This window comes from Conger conger, chromosome 7 (genome assembly GCF_963514075.1).
Source record: "Conger conger chromosome 7, fConCon1.1, whole genome shotgun sequence".
NCBI lineage: Eukaryota > Metazoa > Chordata > Actinopteri > Anguilliformes > Congridae > Conger > Conger conger.
Genome location: NC_083766.1, coordinates 41,999,297 through 42,013,036, shown reverse-complemented (window position 1 = coordinate 42,013,036; position 13,740 = coordinate 41,999,297). Strand labels below are relative to the sequence as shown.

The following is a 13,740-nucleotide window of genomic DNA, read 5'->3' as shown; positions in this document are numbered from 1 at the left end:
TGACCCCTCTGCCCTGAACAACTACAGGCTTGTCTCTCTTCTTCCCTTTCTCTCTAAAACTCTGGAACGGGCGGTCTGCTCCCAACTGTCCACTTATCTTCTCCAGAACAATCTCCATGACCCCAACCAGTCTGGCTTCAAGAGTGGCCACTCCACTGAGACTTCCCTGCTCGCGGTCACTGAGGCACTCCACTCTGCTGAAGCCAAATCCCTCTCCTCTGTCCTCATCTTCCTCGACCTGTCGGCCACCTTCGATACAGTCAGCCATGAGATTCTGCTCTCATCGCTGTCTGGGATGGGTGTCACAGGGTCTGCACTCGCTTGGTTTTCCTCCTACCTCTCTGGTCGCTCCTACCAGGTGACTTGGAGGGGCTCAGTCTCTGACCCTCACCCCCCACAAACTGGAGTCGCGCAGGGCTCAGTTCTTGGGCCTCTCCTCTTCTCACTATACACCATGTCTTTTGGTTCTGTTATCTCTTCCCATGGCTTTTCTTATCATTCTTACGCTGATGACACCCAAGTCTTTATTTCCTTCCCCCCCCGATACCCAAGTCACCACACAGATCTCTGCCCGCTTGGCTGATATCTCTGCGTGGATGACTTCCCACCACCTGAAGCTCAACCTTGCCAAAACTGAGCTTCTTTACATCCCTGCTAAGTCCTCTCCGTCAATCGACCTCTCACTGACTGTTGAGGACTCCACAAGTATCCTCTACTGCCAGAACCTGCAGGTTCTTTCTGTATAATATATACGCCGTACCCGTCATCTCCTGACGGAGAAAACCACCCAGCTCCTTACTGCAACTCCCTCCTAGCCGGTCTCCCAGCGTGTGCCATCAAGCCCCTCCAGCTGGTTCAGAATGCTGCAGCCCGCCTGATCACCAGTCAGCCCAGGTTGGCTCATGTCACCCCGCTTCTCATTGGCCTCCACTGGCTTCCTATTGCCGCACGCATCCGTTTCAAGGCCCTAGTGTTTCAGGCTGCTAAGGGGACTGCCCCACCTTACATACAGTGAAGTGCAGTTTTTCCACTAGCTGTGTGTAGTTGAAGACCAACAAGTATTGTTTCTGTGTTTTTTGCGTGTGAGCAGTAGGTAAAAAGGAAATCTTGTTAGTCTATCAGCTGTTGTAGACTTGTTGTCAAATTGCTGCGTTAGTTAGACCAGGTGTGTTGCATTTTTGTTATTAGTTATCGAATCTAGTGTGTTTTTTCACCAGCTGCCGGCAGTTCGCTTGGTTCTGTTATTCTGATTAGGTGATCAGAATCAGTTAGATACTTTGGACGCTGCAATTGTTAGGATAATTATTAGATCGCTAGTTTGCATTAGTAATTAAGTTTATATAGGTGTGCTCAGAGCGACGCTCCCTCCCATTTTGGAATGGTATGGTGTGTCAGCACCCCATTACAGTCTGCTCTCTCCCCTTCAGAACGCGCTTCCAGTGACGTGGCCCTCCACAGCGACGGAACCCCACCAACCTCTGCTACCCCTCACTGACCCCCTGTGACAACTTCACAGTTGCAGGGGGGCTATGGAATTGCCAGTCTGCCACACGGAAGGCTGACTTCATTACTGGTTATGCCTCCCTCCTGTCCCTACAGTTCCTTGCCCTCACTGAGACCTCGATTACACCAGAGAACACCGCCACCCCCGCCGCCCTCTCATCCTCCTTCTCCTTCTCACACACCCCCCGGCCCTCTGGCCGTGGAGGTGGCACTGGCTTGCTGATCTCCCCTTCCTGGAAATTCTCTGCGTTTTCCCTCACTGACCTATCCCTATCCACCTTTCAGTGCCACGCTGTCTCAATTACTCACCCTGTTAAACTTAATATTGTCGTCGTTTATCGTTCTCCAGGTGCCCTGGGAAGTTTCCTTGATGAGCTTGACACTCTACTCAGCTCATTCCCTGAGGATGGCACCCCACTTATCCTTCTGGGAGATTTCAACATCCACCTGGAAGCCTCCCAGTCTGCTGCGTTCTTACCACTACTTCACTCCTTTGACCTCTCTCTGCATCACTCTCCCCCAACTCACAAGGCCGGAAACCTTCTCGACCTGATCTTTCTGAGGAACTCCTCCTCCACTGTTACCCCTTTACACAAGTCCGATCACCACTTCATTTCCTTCTCCATCCCCCTAGCCTCTCTGCCTCCCTCCCCTTCTCTCACCCCCACTGTTTCTGTCCAATGTAACCTCCGCTCTCTATCACCCTCCTCCCTTGCCCCCAGAGTCACCGCTTCCCGCCCTCCTCTTGAATCCTTCTCCAAACTACCCACTGATTCCGCATCTTCCGCACTGCTTTCTTCTCTCTCCTAAGCCCTTGACTCTCTCTGTCCGCTTGTCTGTCCGCTTGTCTCCCGGCCTGCTCGATCCTCCCCTCCCAGCCCATGGGTTTCTGACCTTCTACGTTCCTCCAGGCCCAGCCTACGTGCAGCTGAGAGGAAGTGGAGGAAATCAAAAGACCCATTGGACCTGTCTTCCTACCAGTCTCTCCTGGCGGAATTCTCCTCTGCTATCACCACTGCCAAAAGAAATTACTTCCAAACAAAAATCCAGAATTCCACTTCTAACCCTCGTCAACTGTTCTCCATTTTCTCCTCTCTCCTCAGCACACCTCCCCCACCATCTCAGTCCTCGCTCACTGCTGATGACTTTGCGGTATTTTTTGACGGGAAGGTTGCAGATATCTGCAGCATCTTCGCGACCACCACCACTTCTATGCCTGCCTCCCTTTCTGTGTCTGCCCCCTCTTTCTCCTCTTTCTGTCCCCTTACAGATGCTGATGTGCCTCACCTCCTGCTCTCCCACCGCCCTACTACTTGTGCCCTGGACCCCATCCCCTCAAACCTCTTTCAGGCAATCACGCCTGACATCCTCCCGTTTGTCACCTCCCTTGTTAACTCCTCTCTGTCCTCTGGCTGCTTTCCCTCATCATTCAAGAGGGCCTACATCACCCCGCTCCTAAAGAAACCCACTCTAGACCCTTCCTGCATTCAAAACTACCGTCCGGTATCTCTCCTTCCTTTTCTATCCAAATCCATTGAACGAGCTGCCTCCAACCAACTCTCTTCCTTCCTCTCACAGAATAACCTGCTGGACCCCCACCAGTCCGGCTTCAGACCTGGCCACTCGACGGAGACTGCCCTCCTCTCTGTCAATGAGTCCCTTCAGGCTCCATGAGCAACCTCTCTCTCCTCTGTCCTGATCCTTCTTGATCTCTCTGCGGCGTTCGACACGGTCAACCACTCCGGAGAATCCGACCCTTTCTCACCACCTACTCCACTCAGCTCCTTGTTCAAGCAATGGTCCTGTCCCGCCTGGACTATTGCAATTCTCTGCTGGCTGGCCTTCCAGCATCTGCCATCAGACCCCTACAACTGATCCAGAATGCTGCAGCCCGTCTGGTATTCAATGTTCCCAGACATTCACGTCACCCCCCCTGCTCCGCAACCTCCACTGGCTGCCTGTTATGGCTCGCATCAAATTTAAAACTTTGGTGCTCACATACCAGGCAGTTAAACGGTCAGCCCCTGTATGTATTCAATCCCGTATCAAGACTTATACACCAACAAGACCCCTCCATTCTGCCACTTTGTGCCGTCTGGCACCTCCTCCTCGCCACACCTGCACCTCACGCTCACGACTGCTGTCTGTCCTGGTCCCACGGTGGTGGAATGACCTGGATGTCAGAACGGCAGAGTCTCTGACCTCCTTCAAGCGCAGACTGAAGACCCATCTCTTCAGGCTACACCTTTCCTTCCCAACTCACCACCATGATTAGCCTTAGACTGTAATGGCACTTATGTATAGATTGTATAGATATTGTTACTTGTATAGGTATTGTTATTTTTTGTATTCTAGCTGCAATTGTGGTATGCTAGTTTGAAAGTTGATTGTACTCTTAAAGGGTTCTGATTTTCTGCATGTTTACACTAGGACTCGGAACTATACTGTCCTCTCAGGTCCTCTTTGCACTTGTTCTTGTGTTTAATTTGCACTTTGTTGTACGTCGCTCTGGATAAGAGCGTCTGCTAAATGCCATGTAATGTAATAATGTAATGTAATACAATCCTTGATCACTCCCTACTCCCCAGCTAGACCACTCCGGTCTGCCAGCTCTGGTCGCCTTATGGTTCCCTCACTACAAGCACCTGCTTCCTTCCCACAAACTGTGCCCTTGCCACAGGATGCGTCTACAGGAGACCAGGAATTGGCTGGTATGGGAGATGCCGCAGTAGGAAAACCTACCTGAGATTTAAGTGGCAAAGGAGTGGGCTTCCTTGGTATGCAGCTCCCTTATCTTAATCTCCTGGTCAGTCTCAAGATCAAAATCTTGGAGTTTTAGGAACTGTTTCTAGTATTTCTGCCAACTGGCTCCAGTTATTTTAAACGAAGAGTGAACATTGGATCCCCCAGAGATGAGCGTGCAACACTAGGACACAGTGTCCATGGTTCATTCATTTGAGACGCAACACCTGTGAGCTTGTCTTCCTCAGGTAGGATGCCCTACTCCTCGTACAGCACTGACTTTATCTCCCAGTCAGTCTTACTCTGTGCCACCGACACACTAAAGAAGAAAATAAAAACTCCCCCAATTCTGTTATGACCCAGTCTAGGGTCAAATGGAAGGTAGAACAGGGAGCAGGAATGAAAAAAAAAAAAAAAAAAACTCTGGTCCTGTCTGCCTAAACCAGGGGTGTCCTTATCCAGAAAGGGTCGGTGTATGTGTGTAACAGGTGAAAAATTCCGAGGTGGGATTTGAACCCCGGCCTCTCACTTGTCCAAATATTTGTTGAACGAACGCGTTACCAGTCAGCTAAAGACGAAGATTGGACACCTCTGGCCTAAAAATTGCTATTCGCAATTCCTTCTCCCAACCCTCCACCCCTGCTGACCCTCCTACCCTCCCCAACTCCCTAACCTCCTTTTCTCCCCTCTCTGACGCCGACACACTGAAACTCCTTACTTCCCACCGCCCAACCACCTGTCCTCTTGACCCCATCCCCTCTCCCCTCCTACAGTCTATATCTGAGGACATTCTCCCTTTTCTCTCCTCTCTAATCAACACCTCCCTCTCGGCACCATGCCCTCTTCCCTGAAGAGGGCCAGAGTCACTCCCCTCCTCAAAAAACCTACTCTTGATCCCTCTGCCCTGAACAACTACCGGCCTGTCTCTCTTCTTCCCTTTCTCGCTAAAACCCTGGAACGGGCGGTCTGCTCCCAACTGTCCACTTATCTTCTCCACAACAATCTCCATGACCCCAACCAGTCTGGCTTCAAGAGTGGCCACTCCACTGAAACTGCCCTGCTCGCGGTCACTGAGGCACTCCACTCTGCTAAAGCAAAATCCCTCTCCTCTGTCCTCATCTTCCTTGACCTGTCAGCCGCCTTCGATACAGTCAACCATGAGATTCTGCTCTCATCGTTGTCTGGGATGGGTGTCACAGGTTCTGCACTCGCTTGGTTTTCCTCCTACCTCTCTGGTCGCTCCTACCAGGTGACTTGGAGGGGCGCAGTCTCCGACCCTCAACCCCTACGAACTGGAGTCCCGCAGGGCTCGGTTCTTGGGCCTCTCCTCTTCTCGCTATACACCATGTCTCTTGGTTCTGTTATCTCTTCCCACGGCTTCTCTTATCACTCCTACGCTGATGACACCCAACTCTTCATTTCCTTCCCCCCCGACACCCAAATCACCACACAGATCTCTGCCTGCTTGGCTGATATCTCTGCGTGGATGACTTCCCATCACCTGAAGCTCAACCTTGCCAAAACTGAGCTTCTCTACATCCCTGCCAAGTCCTCTCCGTCAATCGACCTCTCACTGACTGTGGAGGACTTTGTAGTTTCCTCCTCCCGTACGGCAAAGAATCTTGGGGTGACTCTTGATAACTGCCTCTCCCTGGCTCCACAAGTATCCTCCACTGCCAGAACCTGCAGGTTCTTTCTGTATAATATACGCCGCATCCGTCATCTCCTGACGGAGAAAGCCACCCAGCTCTTAGTCCAGGCGCTCGTCATTTCCCGCCTGGATTACTGCAACTCCCTCCTAGCCGGTCTCCCAGCGTGCGCCATCAAGCCCCTCCAGCTGGTCCAGAATGCTGCAGCCCGCTTGATCACCAGTCAGCCCAGGTCGGCTCATGTCACCCCGCTTCTCATTGGCCTCCACTGGCTTCCTATTGCCGCACGCATCCGATTCAAGGCCCTAGTGTTGGCATTTCAGGCTGCTAAGGGGACTGCCCCACATTACATACAATCCCTGATCACTCCCTACTCCCCAGCTAGACCACTCCGGTCTGCCAGCTCTGGTCGCCTTACGGTTCCCCCTCTACGGGCACCTGGCGGTCGAGCTGCACGTTCACGCCTGTTTTCCGTTCTGGTCCCTCAGTGGTGGAATGACTTGCCTACCACTGTCAGGACAGCAGAATCCCTCCCCCTATTTCGACGCAGACTCAAAACACACCTCTTCAAACTCTACCTTAGTCCTCCCTCCTGACTTACCCCGCCCCCCCCTTCTGATACCCCTATCCCTGTCCCAGGATCACTTTCAAAAATAATAAAGCAGAATAATGAAGTGTCCCATTGGAAGGATGCAATCCAGCTGGAAACACTTAAAATGAGTGGAGCAACTATATTGTGAGCAGAGGGACAAAATAAATTCAAAGTCCAGGTGGACGAACAGGGTCGAACACATGTGATATACTGGGGCAAACAAACGAAAAATAACTTGGCAGTAATCAGAGTAATAAAGGATGAAACAAGGGTAAAAATCCGATCAGCAAACAAAAAAGGGACTAAGAAAACGAGGCATACACAAAATCCAGTCAGTAAATGAATCAAAAAGGCTAAAGCAAGAGTCAAAAGTCAATCAAATATGGCCACACAAAAGTCAATCAAAGTAATCAGTAATTCTCAAGTCACACAAAGGGATTCTGTTATGTACGGCTCTGAGAACCCAAACGCAAACCACGGGATAATCCAAAAATCGTGTTTAATAGTCCGAAATCTAAACATAAAGTTGAAAAAAAAGAATAGTCCGAAATCGTAGCCAGGAGATCCAATACAAAGACTAAAATGAAAGGCAAAAGAATAGTCGAAAAAACAGGCGAGGGGGTCAAAAATCCAGAAAATCAAAAGGCTAAAGTACAAAATGACGAAGGCAAGAATCAAGACCAGAAAACAAAGCAGAATGTCGAAAACCAGAAAAGCAAACAAAACAAAAGGGCAAGGCAGGCTCGGAAATCAAAAGGCAAAGGGGTGTCTATCAAGAATCTCAAGACTTAGGCTTACAAGGTATTCGGCACTAAAACTGATCAACGTTCTGACAAAGAAAAATGCAGAGACTGAGGTTTAAATACATGAGGGAAGGTGACAATCTAGGCGGGGCTGGGAAAAAGGTGGGCTAAACAAATAGACAACAGGTGGGGAAACATAAAAGGGTAATAACATAATAATGGGAGGGAGATGAAAACGCGGACTGGATGCACGTAACAAAACATGTAAAACATATGGCTCCGGATTAGGGAGTAGACATTTGCATAGCTTGAAGACGTAGTGATAGTTAGAGACAGGTGCGAACACTTTGCTGAAACTAAACAAGTAATCAGGGATAGCACAGGGAGGCGGAGTTACAGAATAGTGCAGAAATACTAAGAGATTGCGTTAGTGAGTTAGTTACATGAATATTTCTAAACTACCCAATAAAAGTGATTGTTAGTTAGTTAGTTAGACAGACAGTAAGTGTATTAATCGGATTAGTACTGTACAAAACCTAGATTAGTAGTAGTTAGTAAGAATCGTGCTTTACAACATTTAACTACCAAGAAAAAGCAGGAAGTAAGAATCGCGAGTTTTTGAAGGAATGTTGAAAACCTGAAAACTACCGTAACCACCCGAATAGTGGGACACGCAGACAGGGGAGTGACTAGACTGGTAAACATTCAGACGCAGACATAACAGGGGATGACAAATGAGAACTGTAATGGAAAACACTAACCAATATCAAAAATGAATAAATAACAAGAATAAACATACATACACACAGGACAAATACAGGAACATTACAGATTCGGCGAGCTAGTCTACCTAGATCAATATGACTGCTGGCCTTTTCAAAGAAAATAACAGGAAACCGAAGTTGCCAATAGCATCCATACAAGATGCACAACTGTACATAACAAATCTTACGACAGAGGTCGTAACAGTGACATATATCTGTCAATATAACTGTGCAGTCACTCACTCCTTACTGGGGAAATGTGATTTGTTAGCGTAAAGGCAGCAACTGAATACACCTGACTCAGAAATGAGAAGTCAACTGTCCAATTACTTTTGGTCCTTTAAAATCGGGGGGAGGGGGTATATAAAAAGGGATGTAAATCCTTCATGGATCACCCAATATGGATGCCCACAAATTAAAGGTGACAGTCTGCACTTTAACCAAATTATTCTTCCTGAGCTAATGTCAATTTGTGCAATATCAAACCAAGCATTTGGTAAATCTTCTTCTGGCACTGAACTCAGAAAAGATGTCACACTTTGGCTCTCTATTGTTTTTTACATTATTGTTATGTTAACTTGCATTTCATGCAAAGGCCTATCATTACTAAATGAAACAGAAATGCTTTTAATCTCTTCGATGAGAGGCTGTCATAATCCGTTTACATTTTAGTCCTTAGTCTGTCGTTTTTTAAAAAAGGAGGAAAATGGGAAATGGCAACATTTTCAAATGCCCTGACTGTTGATGGCAATAAAATATGACACATTATAAAACTATGTTACTGACTATTACCAGTCATGCTCAGTTCGATGACAGGAAAATGTGTTTACCATTTTTACAGTATAAGCAACCAATTTTAGCAAGAGCATATTCCTCAGGAATAAATGGGTTTGTTGTTGTTGGCTCTCATGTCAATGTCAGTGGACATACACATTAGATTGTGTATCTGCTGATCTTCACCGAAACCAATAAAATATTGTTAAATATCAAACAACGTCTACCTTAAAGCACAATAAACAGTGAGGTGGACATACTGATGTAACAACGTATAAACTTTTATTCTGGCTTCTGGCAACATTTAGCTCTGGCGGCTAATTCAAGCAGACCTCAGTAATTAAGCCAGCACCCATGCAATTAGCTCCATAGGAAATATTAATAATTTATACAATTATATTAAAGCAAATTATCTTTTCATAATACTTGTCATGTAATGTTAGATACTGCATTAATGATCCTGTGTATTAGTGACACCTACTGGCCATTTTTGGGATGGCAGCTATGATTTAGTTCCTGTTTACAGGGGGTCAGGTGGTTCCTCTCCCTGGGAGTCCCACCCACGTCAGCCATTTTGTCCCACATGGACAGTAGTTGATACACTACTAAGCTCTCAGTCTAATCTAAAAACATCTACACGTGTTCAAGCCTTGGAGAAGCTTTGCTTGTGAGTGATATTGTTCCCCTGAGTTTCAGGATTTCTTACATATTAATATTTAGTGAATTCATATTGTGATGCTGTGTAAAATAAGCAGATCACCCAGTAAAATCCTCATGGTGTTTTAGTTAACGTAGTGGATTTCCACATTGTACTTAGACAGCAAATTCATTCAGCGAATTTGCTCATTGTTTGCTTTATTAGGGTATTTACATGATTACGAATACATGATGTTGTATGGGTTACTTCGAACTGAAACGGATTAGTTTCTTTGTTATTATTTTAGTTTCATAGATTCTGTATAAGAGAAGCCATGACAATGCTCCAGTAAAAGAAATAACTTTATTTCTGAATTCTGAATTTTCTTCATTCATCACTCAAGTACGGACTGTTTATCTATCTGTCGAATGCGTGCTTTAAGGACGCACGCTGGAGGACAGAATAATACTGTATGCAATTGTGATCAGTTCTGGGTATACCCAGATGTCCTTACTGAAGTGAAATTAAGATAACAAAAAATAAATATTTTTGTTATATATGACATATACGAATATGTCAAAAATCCATCCATGCAATATCCACAGCATAATAGTGAAGGGAACGAATTTCAGAATTTAGAATTTCAGAATTTATTCTTTCACTTTGGTGGATGAAAAAAACTGATCCAAATCCCTGTATTTGCCTTCTGTCCACCCATATTATTAGCTTGTCTATTGAGTTGGTTAAATGCCCCATATTAATCAAATTTCCCTCTTGGGGGAGGAAACAATCGAAGAGAAGAGTGTTCCATTTAACTGATGTGAATTATCGCTTCAATTGTGGGGGAACTGGGTCAATACAGTGCAAAGTGACACAACTGGCATACTGTACTCCAGTCTTGTGGAGGGAAAAATCAGACGGTGACTAGAGACAGGCTGTGATGGGATTATGCTGGCATGGGGCTTTGCTGGCTGGAGTAGAATGGGAAGAGAAAAGATACTGCCAGTGGCACCATGCGCATCCAAACTGAGGGGGTACATGCCCTCTCACATTTTTAAAACTTTAATTGCAATCGCAGCACAGGCAGATAATTTTCCCTAAAAACACACCTGAACCAATGCAGAATTCGATAAGTTTCAGCCCCCCTCCTCATCTATAGACTATTGGTTCATTCCATCTCTTTTGAAACAGATCATGCACTGCCTGCGATGCTGCAAACCTATTTGCTATTCATGTTATGTTCCTGTTATCTGTCTGTTAGTTTATCATCGTTATTCTTGTAATTTATTATTTTTCATATTCATATCTGGCGTTCTGTTTACATTAACTAGTCTTTGCACTCGTCTTCCCCTGTAATGTCTGTGTCTGAATGTTTACGAGCCCAAGTCACTCCACTGTCTGCGTGTTCCACTATTCGGGTATTTACAGTAGTTTCAGGGTTCAACCTTCCTCCCAATCTTGCATTCCTTACTTCCGTCTTCTTTCTCTAGTTAATGTTGTAAAACACTATTCTTACTAACAACTACCTATTTAGATATTGCACAGTACTAATCATATTAATACACTTACTGTCTGTCTAACTAACAAACTAACAGTCACTTAATTTGGGTAGTTTAGATTTAATCACGTAACTAACTTACTAACGCATCTCCAGTTTCAATTCTGTTCTGTAACTCCGCCTCCCTATTCTATCACTGATTACTTGCTTACTTTCAGCGAAGAGTTCGCAACTGTCTCTCATCACTACATCTCCTGATTCTGTGCAATTGTCTACTCCCTAGTCCAGAGCCGTTTGTATTACATGTGTGTCTTTGTGAATCCAGTCCACGTCTTTGTTTCCCCCTCCTTATTTACATTTACATTTAGTCATTTGGCAGGGGGGGGGGTTAGACAAGAGGGATAGGGATATCAGAAAGGGGGGCGGGGGAAATCAGAAGGGAGGACTAAGGTAGAGTTTGAAAAGGTGTGTTTTTAGTCTGTGTCAAAATAGGGGGACGGATTCTGCTGTCCTGACAGTGGTAGGCAAGTCATTCCACTACTGAGGAACCAGAACGGAAAACAGGCGTGAACTTGCAGCTCGACCGCCAGGTGCTCGTAGTGAGGGAACCATAAGGCGACCAGAGCTGGCAGACCGGAGTGGTCTAGCTGGGGTGTAGGGAGTGATCAAGGATTGTATGTAAGGTGGGGCAGTCCCCTTAGCAGCCTGAAATGCCAATACTAGGGCCTTGACTTGGATGCGTGCGGCAATAGGAAGCCAGTGGAGGCCAATGAGAAGCCGGGTGACATGAGCCGGCCTGGGCTGACTGGTGATCAGGCGGGCTGCAGCATTCTGGACCAGCTGGAGGGGCTTGATGGCACAAGCTGGGAGACCGGCTAGGAGGGAGTTGCAGTAATCCAGGCGGGAAATTACGAGCGCCTGGACTAGGAGCTGGGTGGCTTTCTCCGTCAGGAGATGACAGATACGGCATATATTGTACAGAAAGAACCTGCAGGTTCTGGCAGTGGAGGATACTTGTGGAGCCAGGGTGAGGCAGTTATCAAGAGTTACCCCAAGATTCTTTGCTGCACGGGAGGAAGAAACTACAAAGTCCTCCACAGTCAGTGAGAGGTCGATTGACGGAGAGGACTTGGCAGGGATGTAGAGAAGCTCAGTTTTGGCAAGGTTGAGCTTCAGGTGATGGGAAGTCATCCACGCAGAGATATCAGCCAAGCAGGCAGAGATCTGTGTGGTGATTTGGGTGTCGGGGGGGAAGGAAATGAAGAGTTGGGTGTCATCAGCGTAGGAGTGATAAGAGAAGCCGTGGGAAGAGATAACAGAACCAAGAGACGTGGTGTATAGCGAGAAGAGGAGAGGACCAAGAACTGAGCCCTGCGGGTCTCCAGTTTGTAGGGGGTGTGGGTCAGAGACTGAGCCCCTCCAAGTCACCTGGTAGGAGCGACCAGAGAGGTAGGAGGAAAACCAAGCGAGTGCAGATCCTATGACACCCATCCCAGTCAGCGATGAGAGAAGAATCTCATGGTTGACTGTATCGAAGGCGGCCGACAGGTCGAGGAAGTTATTGTGTTATTACCCTTTCATGTGTCTCACCTGATGTTTATTTGTTAGACCGCCCTCACTCCCATGCCCCACGTAGTTTGTCTCATTCCCCTGTGTATTTATACCTGTCTGTTTCAGTTGCACCTTGCTAGTTTGTTGTTTCCTGTTTCCTTTTATCCCTTTACCGCTTTACCCCTGTTCTAGCCCCCTTGTTCTTGAGCCCTTGCCCTTGTGGCATTCTGTCTTGTTGTTTCGTTGATTTTTGCTTCTGGATTTCTGTGTATGACCCCTGCCTGCTTCCCTGGACTCTTTGCTTGTTTTTGTGGACCTCTGCCCTGTTTTTTGGATTGCCTTCCCGGTTTTGAACCCTCGCCTGTCTGGATTACGCTTACGTCATTAAAAGCTGCCATTTTTTCCACACCCCTGTGTCTGCTTCTGGTTCCTCTGTCCCCCCTGGCATGACAATTCAATTTATAAGCTCACCTGCATGCTGTTACGTAACCTTACAACCAAATGCCAGCTCGCGCAATTAGTTTACAGTGCAGCTGCCTATCGAAGCCTTTGCAAATCTCTTGCTTAAAACCTGATTTATACCTTGATATTCCTCTCTCATTAACAAGGCATTTTATTCATAAATGTACTGTATGAATAACACATGAAAGTGTAACTTCTACCACAGCTACCGCAAAGCCAAAAACACGGTTATTTTACTGCTGAACGTTCCACATAAGCTTGATGCATTAATAAATAACCGGGGGCCTACCTGAGACAAGTGAGACCGTGTCTTTCTCCCACGACACAACAGTGATGTAGGCCTCCACAGAGGCAGGGATAATGCACTTGAAGACAGCTACATTGCCTCTCATGGCTTTTTGGTCCTCCACACGAACAGTATAGGGCTCCCGTAAAACTGGAGGTAGCAAACACATTGAGGGAAAAACATGATTTAGGAGGCAGTTTGTTGAAGCCATATATGAACAAATGTGTTATACTATATATAAAATCACATTTTTCTTCTACATATTTCTTTTTAAAGATACAATCGCTAATTTTGGACTCCTTATTGTTAAGAGAGGAATTGCAACAACAACACCCTCAAACCCTCAAACAACACTGTATCCCTTCTCTGTGAATGAGCTGAGGTTGATAGGACCTAGAATGACAGATGCTGTCATTTTTCTATTGTTATTTTAAACCTATCCATTCAAAAAATATTAATAATGTATGCTGTTTTCTAAGATGTTTGCACATTTTATCTAAAGCATTAATCATTAATCACAAAATGCTATGTTTTAAGTG

At 46.3% G+C, this 13,740-nt stretch overlaps 1 protein-coding gene across 1 annotated transcript in view; it reads right to left on the bottom strand.

Moving 5' to 3' along the window:
* Positions 1-13,322, bottom strand: part of LOC133133289 (cell adhesion molecule DSCAM-like) — a 221,422-nt gene extending 208,100 nt beyond the window's left edge. The window contains 1 exon segment of the mRNA XM_061249396.1: positions 13,205-13,322. Within this exon segment, the coding sequence (XP_061105380.1) occupies positions 13,205-13,307 (103 nt within the window). The 5' untranslated portion in view covers positions 13,308-13,322.
* Positions 13,323-13,740: the final 418 nt, after the last annotated feature.